Here is a 14810-nt window from a genome sequence, read left to right on the forward strand (position 1 = left end):
AAAATACGAGCTGGTTACAGGCCATAGAGGACCCTAAGAAGCAGATAAGAGAAGTGGAGGAAAAATTGGGAAGAGAAATGAGAACAATGCAAGAAAATTATGAAACGAGAGTCAACAGCCTGACTGAGGAAAATAACACTTTAAAAAACAGACTGACTCAAATGGCAAAAGAGGCTCAAAAAGGCAATGAGGAGAAGAATGCCTTAAAAAGTCGAATTTGCCAGATGGAAAAAGAATCTCAAAAGCTCACTGAGGAGAATCATTGCTTCAGAATTAGATTGGAGCAAATGGAAGCTAATGACTTTATGAGAAATCAAGATGCTGTTAAACAGATCCAAACAAATGAAAGAATAGAAGGCAATGTGAAATATCTCATGGGAAAAGCCACTGAACTGGAAAAGAGATCCAGGAGAGATAATTTAAAAATTATTGGACTACCTGAAAGCCATGACCAAAGTAAGAACCTAGAAATCATCCTCCAGGAAGTTCTCAAAGAAAACTGCCCTGATGTTTTAGAACAAGAGGGCAAAATAGAGGTTGAAAGAATCTACCGATCACCTCCTGAAAAAGATCCCAAAAGGAAAACTCCTAGGAATATTATAGCCATGTTCTGGAATTCCCAGATTAAGGAGAAAATATTACAAGCAACCAGGAAGAAACAATTTGAATATTGTGGAAACATAATCAGGATAACCCAGGATCTGGCAGCTTCTACACTGAGGGATCAAAGGGCTTGTAATGTGATATTCCGGAGGTCAAGGGAGCTGGGATTAAAACCAAGAGTCACCTCTCCAGCAAAAATAGTATCATGTTCCAGGGGAAAATATGGTCATTCAGTGGAATACAGGACTTTCAAGCATTCTTGCTGAAAAAACCAGAGTTGAATAGAAAATTTGACATTCAGATAAAAGAAGCAAGACAAGCATGAGAAGGTAAACAGAGAAAAGAAATAATAAGGAACTTATCAAAGTTGAACTATTAACATTCCTACATGGAAAAACAATAATTGCAATTTATGAAACTTTTCTCAGTAGTTGAAGGGAATAGAAATATATATATATATGTATATATATATATATATGTCTATATATGAGGGTATATGGGCATGTGAATATGTGTATACATGTTTACAGGTATACATAGATAGAGGGCACAGGACCAATTTAATAGGAAGGGATGATACTTAAAAGGTGAAATTAAGAAGTAAGAAAGGAATATAATGAGAGGAGATGGGGAGAGACAGAATGGGGTAAACTATCTCATATAGAAGAGGCAAGGGAAAATGGTTACAATGGAGGGGAAGAATAGGAAGGCAAAAGGGAATGGGTCAACCTTATTCCCATTGAATTTGGCTTGAGGAGGGAAAGGAATACACACTAAATAGGGTATCTCACCCTACAAGAAAGTAGGGGGGCAGGGGATCAGAGAGGTGATAATGGAAGGGAAGAAGCTTGGGGGGAGGGAAGTTGGGCGAACCCACTGTTGAAAAGGGATGGATCAAAGTAGAGAATAGAACAAGTGGGAGGTGGGATAGGAGGGAGAGAAATATAGTCAGTCTTTTACAATATATCTACTATGTTATTGTTTTGCATTAGCCACACATGTATAACCTATACTGAACTGCTTATCTTCCCAGTAAGGGTAGGTGACAAGGGAGTAAGGGAATGAATCTGGAATTCAAAGTTTTAAAACCAAATATTTAAATATACATATATATATATATATATATGTACTATTATTAATACTATTTTACATGTAATTGGGAAATAATATATACAGGCACTTTGCTTTTTGGAAGGGGGGAATGCAGGGCAGTTGGAGTTGACGTGCCCAAGGTCAAAAGGCTAGTAAGTGTTAAGTGTCTGAGGTCGGATTTGAACTCAGGTCCTCCTGACTCCAAGGCTGGTTCTCTATTCTCTGTGCCACCTAGCTGCCCTGGAGATTTTTATTAAACTAGTGAAAATTCAAGAAATGGAGACAAAGGGTGGTTGAACTTTTATTTGGGGCATTGTTAACAGACCCAGCAGGCTAGTCAGCACCATAACAGAGTTTCTGTTGTGTTTAAATCTGTAGTTGGAACTAAAGAGGGGCAAAAAAGAGGGAGACACATAACCTTTGGCTTATGGTCTAGTCGGGCAAACAAAACAAAAACATGACCGAAGACTCTTAATTTCACTGAGGTGGAGACTGGGCCTCTTATTTCTCTATCTTCCCCACAAGCCCTAGTCCAGAGGTGATTGAGGGCCCATCTATACTTTCTGAACAAATAGAATGTTGCTTTTACAGATAACAGGACAAGGACAAATGGATTGGAGATTTATTCATTCAGCAGCTATTAAGCAAGGATCTCCCATGTTCAAGCCAAGAAGGAATACAGATAGGTGAATAAGAAGGTTTCTGCCCTCCTGGAATTTACAATCTTCATCAAGGAAGCTGAAATGAAAAAGTGGGGTTGAAGCCAGTGGGTTTGGTCAGGAGCACTTCAAAGCACTGTCTTGTCGTCTCTGGATTCACTGAACAGTAACATCCTGAGGATGGGGCTGAGAAGTGAATATACTTTCTCACCATGTTCTAAGCATGTTCAGGTTCCTGGGGAGTCCTGGGCTTTTGTCCTGGGATAGATGATACCTTGGGTCAAAAAGAGGCGGTGTGGTGGGGACAAAAATGAAAGATTAAAGAGTCACGGAACCTGGGCTTGAGTTCTGGTCTTGCCATTGACTAATTGTGTGACCTCAAGCAAGTCCATTTATGAGCTGTTTCCTCATCTGTGACAATATCTTTGCTGCCTGGGTCACAGAGGTGTTGTGAGGAGCAGATGATGCAGTGAAGCTGTTTCATGAACTGGAAAGTGGGATACAAATGAACGGAATAATTTTAGCTTGACTTCACTAGCAGTGAGAATCAAATGGGGGTAGGTAGCTTGTGAAAGCACTCTGAAAATTTTAAAGCACTAAATAGATTTCCCAGACAAGAATAACCCATGGCATCTTTGGCATTTGGAAAAAGGCCAACTCACCTTATTTTGATTAAAATTCATTTTCTCTGGGAAGCACCACATCAAAGTCACAGAGAAGACACTTAGGTATCTCTGAGTGTGCTCTCTGTTTCCCCAAGCCCTTGTCTTTCTCTCACAGCACCACATCAAAGTGACAGAGAAGATGCATAAGTATCTCTAAATGTGCTCTCAGTTTCCTGGGGCCCTTGCCTTTCTCTAGAAATTTAGGCAGTGGATATAATTGGGTAGAAGGGAAAAGAAGGAAGAGTGCTTGGTGATTGTGCCAATATTCCTAGGCCTCAGGTTTGATGCTCTTTGGAGAAGCAATGACTCTCCATATTTTATCTTTCCCACTGAATGTGCATCACTCTTCCTCCACAGGCTCCACCTTCAGTCACATCCACCTTCCTTCATTGTCCATTTCAACAGAAACTTCTGGCATCTACTTGCTGCCAGCAAAGGGAGAGCTCAGTGTGAGGTTTGGTGGAGGTGGTTATATGTCCCCTGAATAAAATACCACCAGCAGACATGAAGGGAGAGTGAAGAGAATGACTGCAGATGCAGTCTTCAGTCAATGCAGATTCAGGTGGAGTGTGGTAGACCACAAAGGATGACAAAACTGAAGAAAGGCATTCAGGGAGAAAGTCAAGCTGTGAGCCATCCCTTAGCTCTTCAACCCAGGGTCTGCGAATTTAGTTTAAAAAAAAAAATACATTTTGTAGGTTCAATATGAATTATATGTTGAACATATATCAAATTACAAGTCACCTCGTGGGGGGGTGGGGGACAGATGGTGAGGAAATTTGGAACTCAAAATCTTATGGAACTGAATGTTGAAAACTAAAAATAAATTTTAAAAAATATATTTCAATGACTATGTTTCAACATAAGTGAACTCCTTTGTAATACTATGTATTTTACCTTTTACATTTAAAAACATTCTGAGAACAGGTCCATAAGCTTTCTCCAGACTACCAAGTGATTCATGGCACAAAATGATTTAACAAACCTTGCCCTGCCTCAAGAGTTCTTCAAAGGCCCAGCCTAAGCCAGACAATTTCTAGGAAGAGAACCAGTCACCAAAGAGAAACACACAAGCCAGCCTGTCTTCCTACATTTCATCAAGAATACAGAATCCTGTCATTCCTAGGGGATGGGAGGTGGGGAAGGCAAATCCAAATGGGGGAGGAGAAGGAACATTTTGCCCCGTAATCCAACTTCAGACACTGTGGCCTAGCTGAGGATATCTGGGGAAAGCCAGGGGGAGACCTACCAGTCTAGGATGCCAGAGTTGAGAATGAGGACGACCTGAAATAAACCTTCAAGATCATCCTGAGACTGATGGGTAGTTCCAGATGGCCAGTGATTTTTTATCCACTGACCAGATGATTTTACCTTTGGGATAGAGGGAAATACTGGTGTCACTTCTACTCATGTGGCTAGGTGTCGCCATAGGAAAGTTCAGTCAAGTGTCACTGGGGTAATTTGAGTAACTATACATAAGCGAAGGTCCATGTTGTCTTATGTTCATGTCTCAATTTTGCTTGAGAGAGTGTTTATCCAAACAGCCACTAAAGGGCATTCTGGGAGAGGCTCATTGCACTGGTTTACTGGGCCAGTAACTCAGAAAAAAGGGAATAGTTACAGTGAGTCCATTTTGCTTTTCATTCTCATTGATGGTCTGTATCTCTATACATGTGTCTGGTCTAGGAGAAAGGGCAGCAAAGGCATACAGATTAGTGGTGGTGGTAAGGGCTTAGAAGACAAAAATTAACTCACAGTGTTGGTTTTTCAGGGTCCTCCTATCAGATCAGTGGTTTCCAAACTTTTTTTATTTCATATCTTTATCAGTAAAAAAGAAATTTGAAGTATATCCTCACTGTGTATATGCTTATAAATTATATACATGTATGACTGTGTTAACTATGTAAATTTTAAAACTTAAAAATAGACATTTAATAATATTTGAACCTAGAAGCAATAGGAAGTCATTGGAGTTTGAGTGACACAGTCAGACCTTTGTTTCAAGAAAATTTCTTTCCATCTCAGGAAGAGTGGAGGGAAGGGAGGGATAGAATTTGGAATTTAAAATGTTTTTTAAAAAGTTAAAAATTGCTTTAACATGTAATTTTGGAAAAAAAAACAAACCAATACCCGTACTACCTACTTCATGATTGTCTGGAAAGTGGTTTGTAAACTTTAAATGCTATATGAGTTATTGAAAAACTAAGATTGGTGAAACCACACAGACCCTCCCCCCCCACACACACACAAAGAAAAAAAGGAAATCACTTTGACAGCTGTGTAGAGGGTGATGTAGAGACTGGAGGCAGGGAGAACCATTAAAAGGCTATTGTGATAAACCAGGTAAGAAATGATAAGAATGTGAATTTGGGCTGCTGGGTTTGTGGTGAAGGGGGCAATTTTAGAGATTCAATAAAATTTAGCAAGTGAAGTGGTGGTAGTGGTGTAGGTGGGGCATTGTAGAGGTTGAGGAAGGTATGAGAACAGGTTGACCAGAAGGATGTAATAGGGAAGTCTGAAGAAGGGTGGGTTTAAGGGGAAGAGCAATGCTATTTGTACTGCAGGTCAGAATCTGTTCACATCTCTTCAATCTGTATCTTACTTGGTTACATCCAAAATGAAAAGTGGGGCAGGTGGTATACTTTACTCACCAGATGCTGCCTTTGAGGGGCAACTACCATAGAATTGAGGTGACCTTTGTGACAGAGTATGGAGGCATGACTTTCCTAATGTCACCAACATTTAGGTGACATTACCATTGCTAAGGGTTCCTGGGACTTCTCAGCTCAGTTTGGAATGGGGGAGTTCAGGAGCTAGCACAGTAGTTGGGTAGTGTTGAAAGTCAAAGGTAAGTGTGGTCCCCATGCTTGGTGATTGGCTATTGAATGGAAAATTATGTGATCCATCTTTTTTTTTTAAGTGGGAAGATGTAATTGTAATGGTAATTTGAAGATCTTCCCTGCCTCTTAATAGGCTGAATGTAATCACATGGAGCCTGTGGTGGGAGAAGTTTGCTAAAGGGTGGAACAGAACCTACAGGAAGCTGGGAGTCAGAGCAGTCAGAGCTGGGAAAGAGAGAGACAGCAGGGAGCAACTAGTGTGAGTGGGAGAGCTTGTTTTTGATTATTTAAGGGAGCTGTTCTGTGGAAGCCTAACAGAGGGAAGCCTTTGGGATGTTGTTGTTCTCTGCAGTGTGATGGTTTGTAGATTTCTTTGTTGCTATGATGAATTCAGTTTTCTGATGTTGATTTGGCTTTCTGGTGTCTGGTTAAATGTTTTGCTGGTCCTCCTGATAGCTGAGGATGTGGTTCATCTGGGTAGGATGACTTGAATTCATCAAGATCAACTTGGTTCTCTCTTACTCTTTCCTTATGTTGGAGATCAATTCTCATTAGTCATTTCTGTTATATCACCTCCTGTGCAAAGGTAATTCTCCTTATCAGAGAACTTGCATTACTGGAGGAGAGCCTGTTCCATGAGATCACGGGTCTTTGAAGAAAATTCAAAGAACATAAAGACATATAATAACAGGTCAGGGGTTGGGAATGGGTCTCTGAGGTTGGGTTTCTTCCCCTATAAAGAACCAACCTAAGCAGCAAGTACTTAGATGATGGTGATATATATTTGGACTTCTGCTTGTTTCTCTTTCCCAGGCCCATGATTCCCCAATACTACAAGGCCAGATCACGAGGTTGTTGTTTTTAAACTGATAAATATTTGGCTTGTCTAATCCTGAGGCCCTGAGGATTCCCATTAGCTTTTCCAATCAGTAGAGTGTGATGAGATTTCCTTTATCGAAGGGAATTTCCTTTGTTTCTTGCAGCATCCTCCAACACAACCAACCAGTTGTATACCTGTTGAATGCCTCCCTCTGTGACCTCCTCATCACTTTTCCCCTCTTCTCCTCCTCCTTTCCCCAGGGAGAGGTAAGTAGGGTATGTCCATCTCTTAGAAGGCTCTGAGAACTGTACATATACCCTTTCCCTATAATTCACACATAACAGTGCAGCCCCTCTTTTATGGGTGAGACTAAAGAATTACTACCACCATCCTCCCAACTTGGCCCATGGCCAAGAAAACACTATTATGTATTGGCTTTACCATTTCTTGTACCATGTCATCACAGAATGCTTTGTGTTCTTTTTCCACCTGAAAATGGGTTCTTTTCCCTAGTAGCCTTTGAGATTCTTGAAAGCATGAGCTGTGTGTGTACATCTATGGATCCCTCTGAAGCACCGAAAATAGTGCCTTGCACATAGTAGGTGATCAATACATATTTATCAATTTGTTGATTGGAGGAAGCTTTTACTTTGTAAAATATCTTTGGTCCTTGAGTCAAGCACAAAAATAAATTTATTTGTAGACCTAAGTCCTTCTGCAGAGGACAGAAAGTAACTATGATATAGTGATAGTAAAGAAAATCACTACTTAAAGATATTTGGTTATTTAAAAGATGAAAGGGACTCCCCAACATACCTACATTGGAAGCCCTGGTGCCTAGCTATTCTAGGAGAATAGCTGTCAGGATGGGCAAACAGAAGAAAATACATACTAGGAAATTTTCTAAATCAGCTGAATTCAAAAATAGTCTTTTTGCCTGCTCTAGATATCTTAAAATTTAGCATCATTCTTTTATTTTATTTTAAAGAAGACACATTACCCAAGAATCATACTCTGTACAGACAAATATATTCAATAACATATTGTACTATCAATTAAAAATAACATATTATGCTACCAAATTATCAAAATCATGACCTTGTTCAACTTGGCAAAAAGACCCCAAAGTGAATTGTCACAAAAAGCTAATTTGTATCACTGAAAATGAAGGATAGCCACTGACCTATTGGAAACTTTTATTCCAGAAGTAGGTTTCTATTGTTTGATTTTGACTGCATATTTTGGACGTTCTGAGATACCTTTATTCCAAGTTTTTCAGGATGTGGATGGTCTCTTAACATGCAAAAGACAAACAACAAAAAAAGCACATACACACAGAGAAAGACAATAAACAAGCTATTATATAAAATATAATAAATAATTACTTTGCATGGAGAAATGACACAAAAGACATTATTATGAAAGATATGTCTGATGAGAAGAGGAGATATGTCAATCATGTGGTGAGATCCAGGGATAAGAGGCAGACAGCCTGAGAGTTGTGCAGCTGCCTGCCATGCTATATTATAGGCCCTAAAGGAAGACCTGTAGGTATTGGGCAGATCATCAAGGGAGGATTAATGGGAGGTCATGGACAAGAGTCACCTCAGATAAGAATGCATGGTTGGGTGTCTACAGGGCTGAGATCACAGATCCATTGACATATTTCCTGTCCTCAATCTTCCCCACCTCCCACTCCCATCATGAAAAGAAGACTAGGAGTGCTGCCAAGGTCACACCATCCATGCAATTTCAGTCCTACTTCTCATCTATTTTGGAGCAACATCTTCAATTTCATGGGATAAGGGAACTCTCAGTGAGGAAACTGGCCCCAGTAGTGCAGATCAGCAAATAACAACAATTATAATTGTTTATACTTCTATGGTAGAATTTACAGAGTGCTTTCTTCCCTATGAGGCAGGCAGCAAAAGTATTATTATCCCCATTTCATAGATGAATAAACTGGGACTCGGAGAGATTACATGACTCATCAATGGTCATTGTTTATACATTCAGACCACTGGGATTGGATTCAGTTCAAGTAATCAAAACAGCATAGGGTAATCAGTGATTATGTGGCAACAGGATGGAATACTACATGCAAATCCGTCTAGAACTGACTCCTCTGTTCTTGATGTAAGTAATTTCAGGAACAAAATTTTATATGGTTAAGAAATAAAAGTCTGAAAAAAAGTAAAATGTTGGTCTTGTTTGAATATTCTGAACTCCTGCTAAAACCTAAAATACAGCTGCATTATCTATACAAGGGTCCAGACTTTTGGAGGAGATAATGTGCCTAGATGGTCTTGGGGTTACATAAAGAATAATGGATAGATAACAAAGCAAACCAATGATATACAAAATCTTCACATTCTAAGTGAGAAAGGGTGACCAGAAATCTACTGCTACACACCTACAGAAAACCACAGATGTTTGGAGAGTTACAGACTAGTTATAATCTATACCGTACCTGGTTGCTCATTATTGACTTGGGTATAATTAAGCAGGAAGCTAAGAATTTAAAAAAATTCTTGGAGACTAACAATGGGTAGATTGAGTCCAAGGTGCCTATGGCCCTGGTTCTAGGATAGCATGTGGAACCTTCATGCCTAAGGTAGAGCTCTGGGTCACAGAAGCTTGATGGGACTTTGGGGTCTTCATTTTAACAGATGATGCCTTTTACACAGTTGGCATATACAACAAAGATAAATAAAAAGCTATTGTAGCAACAAGTTGATAGACTTGACTCCTAGGGAGAAGTGTAATTGCTGAGGAAATTGTATGGGGTGGAACAGACCTTTCAAAGCTCTGCCTCTTTTAGGTCAAACTTGGTTTATTCTGGAAGAATTTGTTTGGAGGCTTTTGAAAATGACAGGGATAAAATAATTATTTTTCCTAATAGATCCAATGAGGTTTGAAAACTATAGTCAAGAGTTATATGGCATGGGACTAAAATATAAACAAGAGTGTAAGTAGAGAAGTAACTATTTTTCATTCTCTTGTCCTTAAGAAATTCTTCTTGCTTTTGAAAGAATAAAGCTGACTTCTCCAAGCTATGAGTTACATGGTCTCATTATTTGCTATGTGAGATAGCATAGTGTTCTGGTAAGGGTGCTGAGCTTGGAAGAGATGTAGGTCCAAATCCTGACTCGGACACTTACTGTGAACTGGGGCAAATCACTTAGGTCTAGGCCTCAGCTTCCTCATTTGTAAAATGAGGAAAATAACACACTACCCAAGTCGCAGGATTGTTGTGAGGAAAGTGGTTTGTAAATCTTAAAATGCTAAATCAATGAGAGGTCTCATTACTCCAGCAACATGTTTTGTATATGTGGACATATGTAGTTTAGAAGACATAGGGTACAGAAGTAGTTCATAAATATGTCTCCCTTTTCTTGCTGTTAAAAGTTGGAAGATATGAGATATATAAAAATACCTATCTGATGTGAAGAGTTTTTAATTGCCATGGGACTTGTGGGCTTTAAAACCCAAGAGAGTCTTTAGTGATTTTATAGTTGGGTGCTTCTTTAAGAGAAAACAGAATAAATAAAAATCCAGACTTATAAGCTTGATATATTATGAGTGAATCTTAGGATTATAAAAGGATTCTTCATTCTATAAAAGCATACATATCTCGATGATAATAATTGTCAAAGTATTTTCAAATCATGAAGCATCTTCAAAATTAAAAGGAAATGAAGCAGCATGATTCATTCTGTAAAAAACACCTAATTTGCCCACAACATTTCTAGGCACACTATGTTTTGGAGAAGGAACCATAGCCATATCTCAGTGTTGGAGAATATAACTTGGTAGAGATATGTAATAGATTTACAATGTTATTGATATGGGCATTGCCTCCAGTGATCTCGCTTGGTGGTGTCAAAGTCACCAACAGGGCTACTGGGGCTATTACATAAGAGATATAGCACGTAAGGATGCCTGTGGGCCACAGATTGATATTATCTATGTTTTATTGTGCTTTCATTTGTCAGACATTTCCCAATAACATTTTAATCTGATTTAGCTGTATTCTAGCTATGTTTGACACTTCTGACCCAGACAATTACTAGCTTAGGCCTCAGCACTACTGGGAGTAATGTATTGTCAGTGGGACAATGTTCATGCTTTAAAAAAAATGGTGGAGGGGGAGGTTAGGTGGTGCAGTGAATAGAACACTGGCCCTGGAGTCAGGATGACCTTAGTTCAAATCTGGCCTCAGACACTTAACACACACACACAAAAATCTAGCCATGTGACCTTGGGTAAGTCACTTAACCCCAATTGCCCTCCAAAAAGCAAAAAAAAAATGGTGGGTTTTTCCTGTGTGTCAAGGTACAGCATGGGCTCATTGAAAGCACTCTACAATCTGCCAAATGCAGCTTAGCTTGCTCTTTTTATCCTATTCAATTCTGGACCCATCTCATGCTCTATCTACATCCATACCTAATAGTTCTGAACTGTCCTACCATTTAGGTTTGTTCAGTACCATCCCTTAATGCTCTATAAACACACACACACACTTACTTGTCATCTTTTTCGTCTTTACTTTCTAACATCATAAATTCGGCTCTGAGCATTTCTGGTGTTAATATATCAGAGGGCTGATCACCAGGCTCCCTAAAAAGAAATTGTTTAGCTTGTACCTTGTATTTTCCTTCCATCCAAAAGAAACAGAAATGAATAGATTTGGTCAAGTAAGCACTGTGTAGTTATTCTATGAGACAACAGCGGAGATTTTAGGCCTGTAATGGGGACCTAATTAATGCATCACCATATCCACCAAGAAATTCACCAGAAAAGTAGCCAATCACAACCAATGAATGAGTGATATAAAGCAGTCAAGTGAAGTGACATTATGCCCAGAGATATTTTCAGCATTTTTATTCCAACTCCAAACAAGTTTCTTACTTCTGATGCCTATAATTAACAAAATCCATCAGCAAGTATTTATTGAATGCCTCCTACAAGCCAGTGTAACAAAACAGCCCCTGCTGTCAGGGAGTTCTAATTAGATAGAGTTGGGGAAGATGATGAAACATAGACATAAAAATCAAACTCACAATATAAAGCAGTATTTGACAGGTCCTCAATGGGTGTTAAAGGTTCGTATGTACAGCAGAAAATACAAGGAACATCCTGATCAGTAAAAGGTTTAATAGAGGAAGAGAGCTGGGCCTCTGAAGGAGAGCAACATTTTGATGGAGACAACTGATTTTTTCCTATAGAACTTGAAGTTGCAGGTATATAAGGTATAGGTTTTAAATAAATCAGCTATAAAATGTCTACATCAGCTTTGTTACAGTCTTAGTCCTGGGGTTAGAATGCTAATAGAATGATACTACATTCTATATCTGTTGTATGCTACGCTGTAAAATGTGCAGTTCTAAAAGCTTTGTTCTAGGAGCAGGTCTTGGTACAAAGAAACACCTTAAAATCAAGAACATGACTTATTCTAATGTGACATTCTTTATTCAGATGAGATATCTGTGAAGTGTTCAGCACAGTTGGTGGTATATAAATGCTTATTCCCTTCCCTTTTTTTCTTACAATTTAATTTTATATGAACCTTGGGAATATCACAAAACTATAAATAATGTAATTTAGTTTTTAAAGTGGATTTACTATTTGTGGAGGATGCAACATCAAACATCTGGAAATGCTGCTCTCATAGTTAGGAACACCTGTGTATCCTTATTAGTGTCACTTCCTGTGCTGTCAAGAAGTGCATTTGCTTTGGGTGCTGATGGTGTCACACATGAGGGCCTCCATGCTTTCTGACCCATAACCCTGTGAGCTATAGACATCGGATCCCTGTGCAGGGATCTGTAAGCCAAGATAGTTGGAAGCGTTGTTATGCAGTATGTGGGCTCAGATTTTCCCAAGTGCTTCCTGTGGTAACTACTAAGTGTTGCTGGCAGACAGCATCCTAAGATTTCGTACTGTAGACAGTAGCATCTCACTCAATTGTTATACAAAATAGAGGTGAGCACCGTATACTTGTGCTGCTGCTCTGTGGAACCTCCCCTGCCTAGCTATGGATAATACAGCACAATCTGTAATAATTACAGAAAACACAGACACACAAACACCCCCCCCCCACAAACAACACACAAAAGCACATGTAACTTGGGGGAAGAAACTTGCCTCCTGGCAGAAGGAGGGTTTACCTAGCATTTCTCAAGTTCTAGGGGATGGCTCTTGACCTTGAAAAGGAATAGGTCATTGGAGAGAAGGGGAATACTGGACTGGAAGGGGGATCAAGGCTGATAACTTCCTAGGACTGTTTGCTAAGGATCAAGGCCTAAGGAAATCAGTATGAATCATGAGTGATGTGAAAGGCAAGCAGGCAAATGAGCTGGTGAGGAACATTAAAAAACAAAACAAAACTCCAAAACAACTTCCAAGCCAAAATACTTTCCTTCCCAACCCTATCTAGAAAAGCTGCTTCCATTTACTCTCTGAATAATGGTTCCTGCTTCCATTGTCCTTCTGTTTTAGGCTGTGCAGGGTGGCAGCTGGGGCAACTTTGTTCTTTTCTTAAGTTTAATTCTTAAACTATTAACCCCATGATAAAAACTTGTGGACAAAAAAAACCTAGGATGTTTCCTCCCTTATTTAATGAACAGCCAAAGAAGAAGAACTTACCCTTTCAGATACAAGACTTTTTTTTTTTTTGCTTAGAAGCACTAAGCTGGGAGCTTAGCCACAGAAGGAAGAAAGCCACTGGTGTTAGATCCCCATAAGCCTTGCAGAGTGACTAAGTCACAACTCAAACCACAGACCTATTTTCTTTTCTTTTAAAAAAGCAAACAAGTGAACAAAACATCACCACCACCACAAACCACCCTAGTAAAACTGGAAAGCAGTGCGCTATAAGGAAAAAAATCACTCCTGCTTCAGAATGAGAAATTTTGAATGGTAGGCCTCTAGAGAGGAGAGTGGGAAATGGGGAGTTCTACAAAGAGGTTGCTAGTCAGGCTGGAGTGCACTATTTGTCATTGCACTGTTACCATAGTGATGCTAGTGTGGAATTCTGGTCAACACCAACTTCCTGGTGAGCTCCCCCCAGTAGACAGCCAAAAGAAGGTGGGCTATCTCAATACTAACTCCTATACAAGTAGGGGGGTTTCAAAATTTGTACCCTTTGGTTGCTGCTCCATATATCATTCTGGTTCCTCAAATCATAAAATGGAAAGGGACTTTGGAGAGCTAGAGTCCAGACCTCTAATTTATAGATTAAGAAATTGACAGAGGTCAAAAGGCTTGTCCAAAGTCACACAGGTAGGAACATCATAAGTGGCATTTGAAGCTGAGCTCACTGCCTCCAGAGCCAGGGCTCTTTCCATTGTACCATGCTGTTCCTGTCTGCCATTCTGTTCAATAGCTGGAACCAAATAGTGCTAGGTGCTACAGTACCTGGAACATTACCTGGAATAGTCAATACTCAAAAATATGTATTTTCTTTTTCTTCTATAGTTCTGCATTTTTCTTCTTCTGGTAAAGATTTAGAGTGAGTTAAACCTACTGGATGCTTAGCATTTTACTGTTGATTATGCCAGTATCTAATATGTATTTAAAGATTCTTTGCACCTGGCTAGAGAAGAAAATGCAGAACTATAGAAGAAAAGAAAATACGAAAATACTTTTGAGTGCTTTTTGAATACTCAGAAAGTATTACTATGAGTAATATTTTACTAGACTATTGTTACTGGGTACACACTAGATACAATTTGAAACCATTTTTTTAAAGCAGAGCTTCATTCTCTTGTCTTTTTTTTTTTAGGGAAGGTGGCTGGTTCACTAAGTTGATTAGTGCTAAACAGCAAGGACCTAAAAGAGATAGGCAGTGGGAAAGTGTACCATGATATACATGGAATTTATAGCATTTTTAAGATGCCACACGATTCAGTTGCAATTTGGAACCTATTTGTAATATGAACATTATTAACAAAGAGACCATATCCTGGAATGACCCACTGTGGAATCATTTTTCAAATGAATATAGAGTTGTGTCCTTCAGTTGAAAGATAGTTATAGTACAGAACATTTTCAGTTAATAATTTCTAGGTAATGCAATGACTTTTAAGGCCAGTCTGTGTTTCGTGCCAGAAGTAAATATAAGATAAGA

The 14810-nt window shown here is 39.2% G+C and overlaps 1 protein-coding gene across 1 annotated transcript in view; it reads right to left on the minus strand.

The window, feature by feature from the left end:
- Positions 1–7833: 7833 nt before the first annotated feature.
- The window catches only part of CFAP221 (cilia and flagella associated protein 221), a 123823-nt gene continuing 116846 nt past the window's right edge, over positions 7834–14810 (minus strand). Inside the window, exons 23-24 of the mRNA XM_069067751.1 lie at positions 11207–11299; positions 7834–7972 (exon numbers count right to left, since the gene is read on the minus strand). Of these exons, the coding sequence (XP_068923852.1) occupies positions 7876–7972; positions 11207–11299 (190 nt within the window). The 3' untranslated portion in view covers positions 7834–7875. The remainder of the gene's footprint in view (positions 7973–11206; positions 11300–14810) is intronic.

The sequence above is a fragment of the Petaurus breviceps genome, unplaced genomic scaffold (genome assembly GCF_028583685.1).
Source record: "Petaurus breviceps papuanus isolate PSGF00001 unplaced genomic scaffold, PetGlider_PUasm1.0 90752, whole genome shotgun sequence".
NCBI lineage: Eukaryota > Metazoa > Chordata > Mammalia > Diprotodontia > Petauridae > Petaurus > Petaurus breviceps.